We start from the raw sequence: 18,764 nt of genomic DNA, 5'->3' as shown, positions 1-18,764 counted from the left end.
TGAAATTTATATACAATCGAATGTATCCTAAACCATGCTTACATATTAAATTTAACTTTTACAATTGTTATTTAAATGACAAAATATCCAATCATAAAAGAGTTGAAACGGGTTTTTCTAACATAGGTATCATGAAATATTATACAATTTTGAATCACATCAACCACATTCATTTATGACTTCACAGAATTGAAATTATAATAAAAGCTTGTCGCGATGCCCTAAAGAAATCTATACATATTCAGTCAGATGAAATTTAAATAAAATTTTAAATCACATTAACCACATTCATTTATGACTTTACAGAATTGAAATTATAATAAAAGCTTGTCGCGATTCCTAGAAGAAATCTCTACATATTCAGTCAGATGAAATTTAAATTGAGAAACATGCTAACAGATCAACTAGGTACTGCAATAAATTTCAAACCCGATACATCCTATGTGTGCAAAAAAGTTATTCAAGGTTAAAGTTCCACATTTTAAGCATTCACGGCATTTTTATTTAATTACAAACATTATGATTTGCTTACAAGTTTAGTAGGTGCTTTCCTAATTACAAAATTTCAATTACAAATTGAAATTATGGCGACAAGCTTTTATTATAATTTCAATTCTGTAAAGTCATAAATGAATGTGGTTAATGTGATTTAAAATTTTATTTTGATATTTTTAGGGCACTTTAATAAAAGCTTGTTTTAAAAGTTTTTTTTATCATTATTTTATTTTATATTCTTTAGTTTCAATCGATAGTTATCGATCAATACGAAAGTCCATCTATAAAACGGAGAGTCCTTCAACAGAAAAACTTAAAGAACGAGAGAAACTATTATTAGGATAAACTATATTCTATAGAAGTAGGTAGGTACCTACTCCTCCGGCATACCTCCGTCATTAATGACGTCATTATTACATGGCCGAGTCCCAGTTAATTTCGAACAGTTTAATTCTTCTATTAGGAGGCCTTTGGCGATTCAAGTTAACTCTTTCATTGACAAGTTTTTCATTTCGTTTCAATTTCTCTTTCTCTAACCTTCTTTTCCTTTGTGCTGATGTCTCTTTTTTCCCATAGTGTTCCCACGAGTACCGAAGAAATATTTGTCAACCCTCCCAGAGCTTCGTTTAGCAGGGTAAGAGCTAATATACAACAGGGTGCGCTCCGGTGCCCTGAGGTGGTACATTCACGACATAATTTGACACCCTGATGCCACTCAGTCTTCGGCACGGCCTCACCTTGACTTGGGTGGTAATTTGGTGAAAGATGCGCCACTTTTTTCAGCTTAGAGCTTACTCATGCCTGACAAAACACCTCTCCGGGCTTGATTTTGGAGTTTTCCTTCTCCTAGACGGGTTGCAGACCAATGCTAATGACGCCCATCTCACCAAATTATACAAGTCATGGTATGCTTCTTGTGCCTGTTGCTCACATCGCGTGATGGACCCTCTTACTCTGGGAACTTAGAGGGTGGTAGATGATAATATTTTTTTACAATGCGAATAAATATGGGTTCTTACAACCTACTACACCATTTATTGTCTTCTTTTTAGAGTCAAGAAGTAGGTATTTAAAGGTAAAAGCTTGATTTAATTTTTTTCTAGAAATATTTTTTTTTATTGAAGCCAACCCTGGATGTGGCATCTATTTCATGGTGGGTCTACCAACTGCCTATCATAAACGAATGCGTATAGAACATTTCTTGTCCCTGCTATTTACCGCTAAGGTGATCTCTCGTACGGAGCCGATCCTGGCAGCAGCATCAGGTCACGTTTATGATTAACATGCCTTTGTCATCGGTTCTGAACCAGCATGCAAAATTTCAAGTCAATCGGATACCGGGAAGTGGGTCGAATTAAACTTGCAAGATTTGTTAACATACATACAAGTCAAGTTAAATAAAAGCTTTTAATTAATAAATTTGAAGTTTTATCACATCTGTGTCAAACGACTGTTTCAATTATTTATTATTGATTTTCGAGCTGATCATTATTTCTTCAATTTGTTTTTCGATTTCCCAAATAATTTATATTTTCATATCATCTTCATTACTATAAGTATTATGATGCATTTTTCAGTCTACAGTTAGTAAAATAGAAAACAATTTTTATTTGTGAATTTAGAAACGCCTCGGATATTCCTTAATCTGGTATTAAACAATTTGTATTTTATAAAAATAATTTCTAACCAATCGATTGTTGAACTGACAAACACTCGCCAGCAACCTTACCACTGACGAGGTTGTGTCTTACTTTGAAACGGTTTATCCAACTAATAGAACATGTGAAATTTTGCATGTCCAACTGTCTAGCAAAAAAGTTTGCTTTCTCTTGTGAAGAGGTACATTAACGGGTATTCCCCGGTTGCGCTGAACCTTGAACCACGGTAACAATACCTTATCCAACTGCCCATGAGTAGGAGTCCTTACACGTTTGCATTTCAAAACATTAGCGTCAAACAGCGGTTCGATTTTTATTTTTCTTAATGGGGAATGTTCCTCCTGACGAAAATCAAGTAGATTTCATAAAAGAGCTCTAAAACAACGCATTTTAAACTTATCATTTCAACCTATTTCTTTAAAAAAATATTCAATATACTTAAAAAAGAGGAATGAAATAATGTATTCAACATTTGAAGGGATTCGTTTCTATTTTACCATTTGGCAACATCGGTTATAGCTAATAAAGGACAATGAATCTGTTACCTGTTTGAGACAAACAAAGATGACATATTTCAGAGGCGTGCTGTTCTGTTTACATATGTTCCGAGTTCCGAGACATCCTGTGACATATGACATTTTGTACACCTAACCTATCTTCCTCTATATAAATAAATAACAGAACAACTGTTGTTTATGTGGCTTGTGGAGGTGGTATTGAACTATAATTTATAGTTTGCCTTAATTGTTGATTTATAAAGATAATTTTCCTTTTTTAAAGTAGAATATCTATTTCAACTTGATATAGGCGCTGTTGTCAATATGTGAATCAGAAACAAATCCCTTTAAAAATTAAAACCCAACATTCGAAACATCAATTTGAATACTTTTCGAAGTGAATTTGAAAAACTCATGAATTAAACTCAACTTTCAAACTTGCATTTGATGTAATAACCCAAATTGAGGAACATTCCCCATTGTGGATATTGCAGAATGAGAAACGCCAAACTCCTTTACGAGGGCTGCATTTGATTCATCGGTTTCTAATCGGTGTAATATTGTACTTTTTTCTTCAATTGTGTGAGTATCGGTGCGTAGGTTGTGTAAACAAAACAATGCGCGACATTTTAACCGGACATATTAAGCTTGTCGTCACTTGTCCGGCACAGCACAGCACGTCGCTGTCTGTCGCCTGATGGCGACGGGTACTATCATCGCCCAGTTGTCCAGCTACAACCAGCATACTGAAGGTGCTCTTTGTTCGATTTCAAGGAAACGTCATTATAGTGGCCGCATTATTGAATGAAGAAGAAAATAGTTACCAAAAAAAGGGGGTGGGTCCATCCCATTTATCAAAATAGAAAAAATCTGGGAGAGTGTCATCATCTTTTCAACGACCTGGTACCGTCTGACACCGTGCTGTCAACTGTCTGGAATAGCAAAACAAAGAGACATTTATTTCCCAGGTACTTTTGGATAAGTTGATGTTGACAAGCGCTGGCCGGTGACGCGCTCACTTGGCCAGTCCGTCACAGCACGTACCGATATTTTCCGGAAAGGATTGGTGAGGAAGTTCCGTGGTGGCCGTGGTAGGGGACGGACGTGCTGATAACGTCCGTCCACAAAGAAGGTACGCGGATGCCATGTGCTATCGTGGGGCTCCGTTTTGTGTTGTGTTGTATTAAAATTGAAATGTGGAGTGTCTAAAAAAGTGATGAATAAGTGGCCCCCTTTATTCACGCCGGTATCCAGGCCGGGGTGGATCATGCCGCAAGCCAGCATGATCTTGAGATTCGAGAGTAGAGAAGGCAACATTATTATTATTATTATCAAAGGGTAAGCGGCCTAGTTACCTGAGCTCCAACACATGCGGAAAAGCTTGCCAGCATTATTAACCATGTCCGTTTGAAAAAATATTTCGATATTTTATCCGTTTTTCCTTGTGTTTCCGAACGATATTTGTCTTGCCAGGAGTTGAAAACTCCACGACAAATCTAGTCTTGCCCTGATGGTCGAGAAGAAGAACATCAGGCTTATTAGCTTCTACGAACCTGGGGAAGGGGAATGAATAGTTCTAATAAACTCGGCACTTCTAATTTCCCACAACGAATTCAATATCTCATGGAACAGTACAATACCGGTCTTTTTGTGATGAAGCACACTAAAGGCTGCATTATGTCGATAAAAGTAGATTGAGAATGCATATGCTGGTCATGTGCTTCATGGCAAGCCATGTACTTCATGTCAGGAATCTCTATAATCATCACGCAACTACGTTAGAATATGGTGTTGTGTACACCATCCTGGCAGGCCATGATGAACCCCTTTCCGACTTCAGCCCACTCGACCTGAGGAAAGCGAAGGTCTTGCGCTTTAATAACCCGATGTTTTCAATGGTGTTGAAGAAGATCCCCTGCATTGGTTTGTCCTTGTATTGCTCAGGAGTGAAGTGATCTCTGTGGCTTTTATATTGGACTTTTGCTGGACGGGTTTCAATTCGGTGATAGAATTGTGATCACCTCCTTCAGTATTGAAAACTAAAACAAGTTCACCAGTTCCTGCTCTCTCATGGTCTCGGTCCTAGTAGAGAATGGGATCCGAACTCCTGATGATTTTACAGGCTTTATTCAGAGTGGTCTGTCATGTAGACACTCCAAACTCAAAAGTCCACGGTACAATCGTGGAACGGACGATTCGGAATTCAAACTTATATGGGGATGCATCATTTGTCGAGTATTTACGTCAAGTTGATACAGCTCCTCCAAACGAGTAGAGTAGGGTTAAAACGGCAATCATATTTGTAGCGAGCGGCTTTGTTTTTTCCCGTCTCTCCGTCATCCAGATGGTGCAGGATGCTTCTATCTACGAGCTGCACATCCTAACCGTTGTTCCTGGATCGTCCTCGTTTGAGATGGACCGTTGCACATTTGTCTATCCTGATTTTCATGCCGATAGCGTGCCTGTACATTTCTAGCAACCTCAAGGACTGATGTAGATCCTTTTCGCCAGAGGTATAAAGTTTAGGAACATCTAAATAAATCAAATAGGTGACCTTATGCCTCCGATCTTTCCATTATTCAACAAAAATTTCAAAGCAATTAAAAAACTTTATATTGGTGGACCGAGAATTGAATGCCCTTTCAAATAAGCTAGCACATGAATTCTAGTTCTATTCAAGAATTTGAAGGAGGTTGTTCCCCCAAAAAGGTAGAACAGTGAGGTAAGAACTATGCTTGAAAAATGTAATTTCAGAATCGAAATTGACATACGGAATATGACGTAGCAAATGATTCAATCTTCTACTTATGGATCACACTATCCGAAGAATTGGAAGAAATAATCATAATGATTGGTACTGTTGTAATAACTACCATGTTCACTCTGATTTTTTGCTCATTCAGTCTGTGTATTTCGAGGAAAACAAACTAGGTGTATGCCAAAAAATTATTTTTTCGTATAATCCTAGGAAACTTACCCATAACAAAAGCACCTTCTACTTGACCAATATCGATCAAAGGGCTGTCACTGTCACCCAAATCTTCAATTATATCAACTTGTAATATCTGTTTCTGTCCGGTTAAAATATCTATCTCCACTTCAGTAGCACATAATCCGAAAATTTGGTACGATTTTACTGCCGGAGAACTGCTAGCGATACTGAAAGGTAATAAAATAAATGAAAATTTGTAGGACAAAGTAAATAATTTGAACAATTTTTTTATTTATCCTAAGAAACAAACCTGTTTTCATTTTATTCATTTATTTATTTCATTTATTCATTTAAAAGACTGAAAGAAGAACGTAACGGTTCAACAAAAAGTACTATGAAAATCTCAAATTATGCAAGGAAAGACTGAATTAAACGAAAATGAAGATAACGCACTGAAGATTTCACTCAGAACGTGCCCTTTGCTGACATCTCATCTGGAATTGAAAGACATTGATATCCTCAAAAACCTCGAGAATGTTATAAAAATTATATTAGCTTATCTGGAAAACAAGATGAAATGATAATCACCCCAGCTCTTGGACAATCTATTGCCGGCGAAATTGTTACTGATCACAAAATTACACCAAAGTAAAATGATATGTAGACTGGGATTCTGATGGAAACCCATTGGAATAGTAAACAACTAGGCGGAGGACGAACCATGTACAATAAAGTCAAATATAGAGGAACCTATGTTGGTGGAATCCCAAAAACTCATGAGGGACAACGAGAAAAATAAAAGTATGTCCAGAACACCACCATGATTTTTTCGTCGCTGATAAATCTGTAGTCTAATCTCTATCTAACGTTGAAGAAATCAAATAACCCTTACACATCTATGAATCGGGAATGTAATTTCATTCTGACGACTGATTTCATTGCCCTTCAGTGAATCATGAACTCCAAGAAGCTGACTGGTCAAATACGTCGCATTAGCAGATTACATAACAACGCAGATACGTTATCCAAGAGACTATTTTTTGAACAATACAAGTACTTATGATGCACTGTTTGGACCTTTGGTGTAGTAATGAATATTACTGGAGTTTTTTCCCAACACCAAATCGTTATTTTTAACACCTCGACACGTGTTTCGATCACCAAGTGATCATCTTCAAAGAGGAAGATCGAAACTGATTTAATCTTCCTCTTTAAAGATGATCACTTGCTGATCATTAGTGAAGATTGGTGAAGAATCAAACTGATTTAATCTTTCTCTTTGAGGATGATCACTTGGTGATCGAAACGTTTATTATACAGTGTTGATAAATTAGCAGATTTGTGCTGGTAGATCTACCACTACTGAATCCATGTTGTTGATTAATGATTATATGTCTATAATCCCATGTTAGTTTTTTTGTAATCAGGCTGTCTAACAATTTGGGTAATTCTGATTGATTACAGACTGCTCGATAATTTTTCATATCATTATGTGATCCACCTTTATGAATAGGTTTCAAAAAACTGTTTTTCCAATAATCTGGAAAGATCGACAATTTCAAGGAAATATTGAATATTATGTGAATTGGTTTGACCAGGGTAAAAATACATTTTTTGATTAGGAATAGCGGAATTCAATCAGGACCTGTAGACAATTTCCCAGGTAATGACATGACTATATCGATTATTTCTTCAATGTCAACGCTATAACTACATATATTAGCCGTCTTACTAAATTTATATTCTGGAATTTGGTTAACTGTTTCATTACTGTAGACTGATGAGAAATATTCTGCAAAAAGATTCACAATATCATCACTATTTTCACTGACAGAGTCATCATAATACATTTTACATGGTAAGGAGTGTGTTTTTTATTATTAATATAATTCCAGAAGCTTCTAGGATTATTGTTGATATTATTCTCTATTTTATTTATGTATGCTTGATGGCAAGTGTTTCTCAAAGTTTTGCACTTATCTCTCAAATAACAAAATTCTTCATATTTATAAAAATTTCCATTTTTGTATTCTCTGTGAACCGATTTCTTCTTGAAAACTAATTTTTTCAGCTCAGCATTGAACCATATTGGGAAAGTAGAAGCTTTATATTTTTTAGTGAAACAAAGTACTCCAGAGATGTGAAGAGAATATTGCAAAAATTTGTAACTACAATATTTGAATCCTCATTCTTCATTATTTCGGTATCTCAGTTGATACTTGCCAAGAAATCATTCATGCTCATATAATCTTCATTTACAAAGTCATAAAAGTATTCATCATATTTTAGATATTCTTTTGTATCATTTTTTAAATCAAAACATACCGAAGAATGATGTAATGTATTTTGAAAAATTGGGTCCGATGGATTTTGAACAGACATATTTATGAATAATGAAAATATTAAATCTAAGTAAACTTTTCTTGAATTTGAAATATTATTGATTTGATATAAATTATGGAAACTAAATGAATGTAATAAAGCTAGTGCAGGTGAGTTTTCTGGACAATCAACATTCAGACCAAGCTCTCCATTAAACCAAAATGCGTCGGGTATATTATAGTCACCACAAAGGATAATCTTGCTAGTACAGTATTTCTCTAAAATATAATCAACGGTAGCAGTATGTTCCATATAAGTATTCACTACAGAAGAAGGAGGAATATATACACCACCGATAATGATTGTTGAAGCACCAATTGATAATTTAACATACAGATGTTCTATATTTTCAGGAGATATGTCGATTGACTCAGTTATTAAAGATTTTCTAATGGCTATTAGTATTCTTTCTCCTCTTTTTTATCTCTATTTGTTTGGTCTCTGTTGAAATTCTAATATTTTTGTTCTCATACCGCCGACATTTTGAAAATACACAGAAAACTGATTGGGTTTTACTTTTTTGCAGCCGCTTCAGTGATTTGAGGTACTCCATTCACATATCTTATTGTAACATTTTCTCCCCTCTGCTTTTTATCATCGACTTCTTTCTTCATATTTTGCCAGTTTTTTACTTGTAGTGGAGTTAGATCAGCATTAATGAAATTTTTTTTTCCTTGAGTGCATCTCTTTTTTCTTTTGATTTAATTAACTCGTTTGCATCTTCAACACTGGTTAAAATAACTTTCAACGCACGGTTACCACTTTTATTCTTCTGTCCAACTTTGAATATCTGTTTAATATGTAAATCCTCATGAGTTACTTCTTTAACTATTTCCTTAACAGTATTCAAGTCCGAGTTGTAAGAATTTCCTTCTGCTAGATTGAATATCATAACATTGTTCATTCTTTTTTGTCTCTCGTATATTTCATTTATGACTGTTTCTTCGGAAAAAGATGTACATGTGTCTTTTGAATTTTTGATTCCAGTTCTTCAACCTCAGAAAGCAGCTCATCAATCTTCTTGATTAAATTGGGTACTAATCTTACCCCTGTGAGACAATCATCACAATAAAACTTCAACAGCCGTTTTCCTTTTAAAGCCATGACCTTTAATTCAGATGCACTTGGATTCGAACATTTAAAACTTTATTGTGAAATTTTCACTGGTCATATTACAAAACCGCAACGCTTGCTTTGCTATACAATAATTTCCTTACGCGTTTTCATAATACTATTTTTTTTCACTACAGACTATCAATCGAAAATCACAAGCAGAATATGGAAAGTTATATGACTATTCTTATAGAAGAAAACTAACTTCGATACCTCACACTTCTAAACGCATAGTCCATTGGTTAATAATTTTAGAAGGCTCAGTGCATTGATTCTCAAAACTTTCATACATATATATTTTTTGATAACTATTTCTTCTTCGCAAAATTGTAATAGAAGCCTAATGTGATACATTATATTAATTGTATTTATGACCCGTGGGTCGGGCTACCTGTCGGGCGCGTCCGCAGGTGGCGGATAGGGGAACGGACGGGGGACTGGAGGCCCTGTCCGGGAAGCCAATGTGGCCTTACGGACGTGGTCGCCGGACTCCTGGTCAGTGGCAGAAATAAGTAGGGTGAGGGGAACTAAAATCCCCCAAAAGCCTTTGCGAAACATGCCACCGTGGACAGCCTACCTAAGCTAAGGTGTAAGCAATCGTGCCGACAGCTGAATGGCCACAGAGTGATATACGGTCACAAACGATCCTCCTGGGTAATCAGCCTACCTCTGGTGAAACAGGGCTCTGCCAGAGGTGACCAACTCTTCCCTTGCTACTCGTGGAAACACACATGAATGAAACAAACACAAAAACAGAAACAACAAAAACAAAAATCAATCCCGAGGCTGGACAGAAGTGCTCACCTCAATCTAAGGCGGTGGCTAGGGATGAACAGAAATGTCCACTCCAATCTACCGCTTGGAATGAGGCTGGACATAACAGATCACTTCGTGATGTAATACAAAGGCCAAGGCGTAAGCGCATTGCGGCGCCGAGGCTAAAAGGAAAAGAGACACCTCAAGGTTGCCAAAGAGAGTGTGTGTTCGGCGAGTCTTGGTCTACACCTGCCAATATAAAGGAGAGGTGTCCTAGTGACCTGTTCACCTTCCTGGAAAGGACAGGATGGACGATGACTGGACGATGACCTAGGAGGATAACTCCTAGGGAGGAAGTACAATGGGCCACATGTATGTCCTAGTGACCTGTTCACCTTTCTGGAAAGGACAGGATGGACGATGACCTAGGAGGATAACTCCTAGGGAGAAAGTACAATGGGTCACATGTGGTCTAAGTGCTGTGGGTCTACACTCACCTTCCCTACGCTACAGATACAGATACAGAGAATTGTATTTATGAAAAATTGTCTACTCACGATCCAGTTGAAGTAAGATCAATGTTGCTGAAATAACACTTATCGACGAGTTCCACCCATGTCGGATTCTTCATCTGGTCTCTGATTGGCTTCATTTTTGCTAAAATTTCGTCGCAAGCTAGTGAAATGGCCTAGAACATGAAAAGTATAGTTGATGAAACTATTCAACTAATATGATGGATATTGAAGAAAAAAAGGATGGATTATAAAATCATGGATAGGAAACTGTAATGATATTCAATAGAAATCAGAGACGTCACATGCCCAGTTCATAAAAATATTGCGCAAACTTCAAATCATCTCTATAATTTTTTTTTCTTCACAACTCTGAACAGTACACTTCCTTTTTGCATTTTGAGTGATAAAACAACAAATGAATCTCGAATTTCATTAGTTCGGACTTCCGTTGTCTGATATTATATAAAATGATTTGAACCACCTGAAAATGACCTTTCACTCATCTCCGCTTTCCTTTTTTGCCGCTTTTCCAGTTTAGTGGGAGATGACCGTTTGGCGGGAGTTGGCAATTTTTCGCTTAATTATGGGTTTCCATATGTTGTGTATCTCTACGCTAGCTTGGCTGAATACATTGTTGGACAACATGTATGCAGCTTCTTTGAATTTACTCCTAAACCAATGTTCCTCCCTGTGTATGTTTTCAGCTTGGGACCACTCGATGTTATGTTGATGGGTTCAAACATGCTCTGCTATTCCTGATTTGCTGGTTTCCCCTCGCTGTTTGTGTTTCTTGTGCTCGCCAATGCGAATATTCAATGGCCTCTTAGTTTTACCGATATAGGATTTTCCGCACTCACAGGGTATCCAGTAAATGCAATTCTTGGAATCGCAGTTCGCGTTTGGTGGCCTGGTTTTCGTGAGGCTGCTACGGATATTGTTTCCCGATCTGAAGCAGGTTCTGATATTGTACTTGGACCCAATTCTTCTAATCCTTTCCGATAATCCTCTGATGTAGTGAAGTGCAAGCACTGGTTGTGACGGCTTCTTTTCCTTGCGAAGCTCCTGCTGTCTTTTAGACAAAGTTTGTTCCACCATCGCTTAAGAGTAGCTCACTATAAACATGTAATGTTTTTGGGATTAATAAATTGTGGTATATTCTTTATCATTCACAGATCCACAGATGGATCAAAGACACCTTCAGGCTCTGGTGCAGGTGTTTTCAGTTGCAGACCTAGGACAGATTCCCTAGGGACTGTATTTCAAGAGGAAATCTATGTTATTTAATTGTGTGCGGAGAGATTGGAAGAATCCAACCTCATACACGAGTCAATAAAAATATTCCCGGACAGTCAAGCGGCGCTGGAAGCTTTTGGTTCCTACCAAGCAACGTCTAAATTGGTAGCAAATTGCAAAAACGACTCTCCTCGATAGGAAGACTCAACAGATTGTCTCTGGTCTGGATTCCGGGACTTACTGGCTTGGGAGGTCATGAGGCTGATGACTCTCCCTTGAAAAGGAGGGTGCTGCAAGCAGTTTCATCGGATCAGAATTTGTCTTAGGCTTTGCCAAACAAAGATTGAACACATGGATGACAAGAAGATTTATAGACTTCTAGCAGAATCTTCCAGGATTGGCTCACTCCAAGGCGTGTATTCACGCTAGAGTAGGGATGAACTACGATGTCTAACAGGCCTTCTCAAGTTACTGTCGTTTCAATCATCATATGCAGAAACTCGGACTGTCGGAAGACAGTGGGTCGCCTCTGTTTGGAAAATGAGGAAATAGCAGAGCACATACTTTGTGCCTGCCCCGCTGGGGACCTAATCAGGTTTTTAGAGTTTGGCAGAGCCGTACTCTTACCATCTGACCTGAAAGACCATATAATCGGCTTCGTTAATAAGCTGGGTTTATTTGGTCGAGTGTGAATAGGTGTGAGCCACAATAAATCCTTTTGGTAGAGTAACCATTCCATTGATGATAATTTTTGATGATGTCTAGTTCTCTCTCGAGAGCTTCCTTCGTATTACAGAGCCCGAAAGCACGGTCTAATAGAGTCTTGATGATTCCTCTCTCTCAGATACTGTCTCGTGTGAGTGGGTTTTCGGTATACAGATGTTTCCCACATAGTATCGGTTCTCTTCAGTGATACGTCTAAGAATGACAATTCGTTGTGGACTTCCTTCTCCATTGTGAAAGCTATTCTTTTTTCATTTTCCTTTTTTATTAGTTCTTTCAGGGGTTTCAAATCATTCTATATAATATCAGACAATGGAAGTCCGAACTAATGAAATTCATCATGAAACATTGTCAATCACCTTCAAACAAACATGACTCTCGTATCTTAACATTTTTTCCATTATTACTACTAATACTCATTTTTCATCCAGAGAAGAGTATTTTTCACAAGTTAAAAAGAAAGAGACGTATGCCACATTTTGAAAATACTGTATCAGTGTATAATAAAATAGGACCCTATCTCAAACCTTTCTTTTTTTTATAGCGTCATACGAAACGAACATATTTTTCGTTCTCACAATGTTTTGTCGCCATCACATGATCCGTACATAGTTAAATCTATAATTGGAAATTGTGAATTATGAGTTGAAATTATTCAGAGCAATATGATGAATAATATTTGACTGGTGAAAGGTAGATGGATAGATAGATAGTATTTGATGGTTATTTTTTACGAGGACACTCACGGGGTGTCATGGAATTGCTCGATATTTGATGAAAATCCATAACTTATTCGAGTAATACTTTATTGCGAGATTTCCACTGACAGTTTACAAAACATTTTAGCGGTTTTGTAAACTGTCTGTCTGTGTTACTCGAATAAAAGAAAAAAGAAAAAGAAAATACAAACTGGCAAACAACTCAAAGTCTATCAGCTTCAGCAAGTATTACCTACTGTCGGTGGAGTTTCCTATTTTGAAAGCTCGCTCAATGTCGAGCTATGCAGGATATCAACAATATACATGAATCATTGAATTTATAACGGATGAGTTCATGTGTAAATGGAATTGAAATGTAAAACTTTCCACTAATTGAAGGGTTTGAGAACTGGGAACAGTGTTTTTGATTAGAATTAATTCAATTTGAATCATTTGATTAGATTTACCATTCTGTGCAAGCCATAATGTACAAAAGACATGCTGTTGACAAAATGGTAAAGACTTTCGCTGCCGAAGTTTTCAGTGTCACTGTGTCTTTGGAATTTCATCCAGTAGCTAGCTTCTTCAGAGGTTTATACTCCCTGAGTTTATCTCCGATGACTGGATATTACCGCTGCCTAAGGCGTATGCCTCTCGTACCAGTCTGGTGTGGTATCCCTGGTTGGAGGCAATGAGTTTCGTGTTTTCAAACAAAATTCTGAGATTTCCTTCACTGTATGCGTGTTCCACCACAGCTGATTTGTCCGTTTGACCTAGTCTGCTGTTTCTTTCATGCTCCTTCAGCCTTGTTTCCATGGATCTTCTGGTGGCGCCGATGTATACTTTTCCACAATTGCACGGTATGCGATATACCCCTGCTGCTGATAGTGGGTCTGTTTTGTCTTTAGCCGACCTGAGGCTTTGCTGTACCTTCTTGGTGGGTTTAAAAACTATTCAAATGTTGTGTTTCCCCAAGAGTTTTCTAATTTTGTCTGTAACCCTGGGAATATATGGTAGATACGCGCAGGCAAGCATCTGAGCCTCCTCCCGCACAAAAATCGGTTTTTTGCGCTTTTTTTGGAAATATCTCATTTCCTATGGGTTTATTGCTATTCGTATTCATTATCAATATTGTAGAATACAAAATTCTCTACAAATTTTGTTTGAAAAAATTTTTTATACGGTGAACCGTTTTCGAGATAGAGGGTAGAGAGCGCGCGGTCACAGCATCACTTCAGGTCAACCGGTGCCTCCGGTCGAAAACGCGCCATATATAGTTATATGATGGAATCGGCCGATACTTGATGAAAATCCATAACTAACGTATTCCAAAAACACTTTATTGTGAGATTTTCACTAAATTGTTTTACAAAAACGCAACACGTGTTTCGCCATACAATGGCTTCATCTGGCGTGTCTTTCAACTAATTCTACACATTCAATACTGAATATATATACATATATACATATATACATAAACTATATATATATTTAGTATTGAATGTGTAGAATTAGTTGAAAGACACGCCAGATGAAGCCATTGTATGGCGAAACACGTGTTGCGTTTTTGTAAAACAATTTAGTGAAAATCTCACAATAAAGTGTTTTTGGAATACGTTCCATATATAGTTGATGAACTATCGATAAATCAATGATTATAAATATTTGTCAATTTTTATTAAGTATTTTATTATATTTTATCATTTTCTTCATGCATTAAATCTATATCTATTCGATAATACTGATAACCGTTTACTAAAATTAAAAAATAATTAAGAGAAAAACTTAAATCATATTATAATTACATTCCCATTTACACTAATGACATTTTAAATAGAAAATAATTTAGTGCCTCTTTAAAATCTGTCTTACGAACAAGAAATTTTCTTTAAAAAAGTTGGGAAAGGTAATGTAAAAACGGAGATATACTCGAATAAAAGTTTTGATAATTATCCTCATTCTAAAAAACATATTTTATTTCTGCACGCATTAAGTGGCTGTGACACAACTTCTGCGCTTTTTAAAAAGGGAAAAAATCATTTTTAAAAGTTTTTGAGAAACTGACAAATTTGGATGAAGTAGCTGCAGCATTTGAGGAAGAAAATTGTTCGGCCCAGAGATTATTAGAGAGTGGAACTCAAACCTTATTGGCAGTCTATAATGCTCCGAAATCTGTGAAAAGTCTCGATCATCTTCGTTATATGCATTACGTCAAGTCTACAAAACTTAATAAACCTGTGCAGCTTTCAAATATTCCACCAACAAGTGCAGCTGCTTATCAACATTTCAACCGTGTATATTATCAAGTTCAAACTTGGTTAGGACATGATTTGGAACCCCAGGTATGGGGTTGGGCAATGCGAAACGGTTTTCTGGAGCCTATCATGACAATTTTACCACCTGCTCCAGAAGATTTGCTAAATACAATTTTCTGCAACTGCAAGAGTGGTTGTGGTTCGCGATGCGGATGCAGGAAAGCGGGCTTGCAATGCTCTTTAGCTTGTGGCCAATGTAATGGGCAAGCTTGTCTCAATGCTCTACCATATCAGAGCGACATTAACGAAGATGGAACCTTTGACCCCGAAATCATGGAAGAACTTGAGACAAATGTCGTTGAAGACGATAATGAAGACCAGTTTGAAATTTACCAGCAGCCAGAAGACGACGATGAAGAGGAAGAAGATGATTAAAATTATAAATTGTAGTTTTTGTACCCTTTATTCCATTTCTTTACTTTCAATAAAAATAAATGTATTCAATGATATTTTTTAATAAAAAGATTAATTCATAATTTATTTGTTTTTTTTTCATCATGTAAGAAGTTATAAATATTAATTAGGTTAAAATTCAAATATAATTCCTATATTTTCATTAACAATTCTGCAATTACATGGGCAGGTAAGTGTTGTTAAATAAATTAATACTGAATAAAAAGTGGATAAGTTAGGAAAAAAATGATAAAATATAATATAATAGTTAATAAAAATTGACAAATATTTATAATCATTGATTTATCGATAGTTCATCAACTATATATGGCGCGTTTTCGACCGGAGGCACCGGTTGACCTGAAGTGATGCTGTGACCGCGTACTCTCCGCCCTCTATCTCGAAAACGGTTCACCGTATAAAAAATTTTTTTAAACAAAATTTGTAGAGAATTTTGTATTCTACAATATTGATAGAAAATACAAATAGCAAAAAGCCCATAGGAAATGAGATATTTCCAAAAAAAGCGCAAAAAACCGATTTTTATGACCTTTGACCTTGAATTTTAATAGTTGCTTACACCCTACCATATGTAGGTTTTAAGACAACTTTTAGGGTGTCAATATACAAGTATTTACAGACTTACAGCTGGGTATCTCGAATTCCGAGGTGAACTTACTATAATGACTGGACTATAATAGCCCATATTCTATTCCCTCAATGACTCAACCTATTTCAGTCCGCTAGTTTTTTCAGTGACTGAAAGTTGTTACTCAAAAGTCCATCAATATCCCGAGTGCAGCCTGACAGTATATGAGAATACTGATCAGTTCATTTTGTTGAACCCTTATATTAATAATTTTTGCACATCACAAGATTGCATCCACCGGATGCAATCTTGTGATGCATCCGGTGGACTGCATCCACCGGATGCACCGATGCATCCGGTGGATGCAGTCTTGCGGGAAGCTGTAGGTATTCTGAATTTCTGAATCCGTCTGTACACTAGGTGTTTTTACCAAGCATGTTTTCGTGAGGATTTTTAATATTTCTCCACCTATTCTGAGATTTCCATTTTTCTCGATTCCTTGTATCTCGGTGAATTTTCAATTCCGAATTGGACAATCTTGCCTTCCCCGTTATACAATATATAAGTGGGTTACAGAAGATGGAATCATGCATAAACTCAGAGTCCTTAGAGGGTGTAGCATAGGCGAAATTTGCTGATAGAAAGCCTTTGAGGTGCTAGAAATAATGTTATGCTGAATTGTTATCATATCTCGAAACTCACGTAACAGATTGCTTCGGATGTCATACTTCCACCTGTTGTCATATTGTTGGCAGTAATAATGTTGTAACTTGGTTTAATCGTAACTTGGTCCATACTTATTCCAAACTTGTAGGCACACATCTGAGCAGCCTGAAAAATAAAGTTTTTCATTATAAATTTTATTGTTCATAGCCCAAGACACCAGATCTGCCAGACCTAACGTATTTCAAAAGAGTGATTATTTCAACTATAAATAAAGTAACATGTAGTCAAGAATATATGTGTTCGTGCTAGTTTGAAAAAAAGGGATGGACTTTTAACAGTCATAGATCATTGATATTAAAGGACGACGTTGCCCTGATATAATAATAATAATAAATGTGTTTATTGTTTACAACTAATAAGATTCAACAGTTAATGAACAGTATGGACAGAAATATGAATAAGTTGGAAACAAAATGCGAAGTTCAATTTTTATAACGATTAATTGCTCTTCCACTTAACCTCAAAAAGTCGCTGCGGTGTTATAAGAGCATTATTATAAAATAATCCGTTCTACTGTAATCAAGGCATGGTATGATAAGAATAGGAATAAAATAGATCACTGAGTTTCAAGTAAATATTTCTTAAATCTAATTTGAAATCGCTGAAGCCCACTCTTTTTGATTATTTCAGGAATATTATTATAGATTGCGTAAACTTGATAACTGAAACTGCGTTTGAAAAGTTCAAGTCGAAAAATAGGAGGTGTTAATGAACCTTTATTTCTAACATTGAGGTTGTAAACATCTATCCGATGAGTAATTTTTCTATGCAGATATGTTGGGGTTTTGATCAGTATGATTTTATGGAAGAGTACTGCAGAATAAAGAACTCTTCTATTACTCATATTCAACCAGCCAACAGTTTTAAGTTTGTATGAAATTCTTTGACGTCTCCTTATACCATAGATCAACCTCAAGCAAGAATTTTCAACTTTTTGAAGTTTTGATTTATATGTATTGACTAGTTAAACATGGACCAAAGAGCACATCTGCATAATTGAAATTTGAAAGGATTGTTGCCTCACATAATATTGTCCTCAACCTCAATGAAAATAAATGTCTTTGACCGTATATAATCCTCAACATGAAATGTGCACGTTGTAAGAGTATATTCATGTGTTTTTCAAATCTGAGATCGGCATCTAGGAGAACTCCCAGACTTTTTGCTTCTTGAACAGTTGTGAGAGAAGTTTCATTTATACTAACATCAAAATCATTAAGAACAGTACTGCGATTGATTTTGGAGCCGAAAACAATGACTTCAGATTTACTATTATTAATAATCAGACAGTAGTTTGAGGCTGCCCCTGTGAAAGCTTTGAGATCTTCATTTATTCGACAACAAGCAGTATCAGTCATTTGTGGAGGAAAGCTATAATGAAGTTGGATGTCATCAGCATATAGGTGTATTTTGCAGTACTGAAGACTCTTGACTGAATTCGACGTATATATGGCAAATAGCAGTGGATCCAAAATAGACCCTTGAGGAACACCACAGTTTAATGAAATATATTGGGATTCAACTCCGTCTATGTTGAACGTGTGCGATGCATACGGGCGTACAATTCAACATGGAGCAAGTTGTATGTTGAGACGGTCGTTTTTGAAATACCTTGTGTCTAATGAGCCAATGCAGACAATGTATGCGTGCGTATACGATGTAGCGCGTTGAATTGTGTACCCGTTTGCATCGGATCCTAGAATGTGATAATATTCATTCTATACCAAATCAACTTCATG

General features: G+C 36.4%; 1 protein-coding gene across 1 annotated transcript in view; it reads right to left on the bottom strand.

The window, feature by feature from the left end:
* LOC111509937 (uncharacterized) overlaps positions 1-18,764 on the bottom strand; it is a 78,922-nt gene that overhangs the window by 3,571 nt on the left and 56,587 nt on the right. The window contains exons 17-19 of the mRNA XM_074171196.1: positions 17,002-17,130; positions 10,391-10,521; positions 5,628-5,809 (exon numbers count right to left, since the gene is read on the bottom strand). Of these exons, the coding sequence (XP_074027297.1) occupies positions 5,628-5,809; positions 10,391-10,521; positions 17,002-17,130 (442 nt within the window). The remainder of the gene's footprint in view (positions 1-5,627; positions 5,810-10,390; positions 10,522-17,001; positions 17,131-18,764) is intronic.

This window comes from Leptinotarsa decemlineata, unplaced genomic scaffold (genome assembly GCF_025532065.1).
Source record: "Leptinotarsa decemlineata unplaced genomic scaffold, Ldec_3_MD MMD2_tig00000010_RagTag_RagTag, whole genome shotgun sequence".
Classification (NCBI taxonomy): Eukaryota; Metazoa; Arthropoda; class Insecta; order Coleoptera; family Chrysomelidae; genus Leptinotarsa; species Leptinotarsa decemlineata.
Note: the sequence above shows the minus strand (reverse complement) of the source record. Positions and strands in the feature narration are given on the sequence as shown.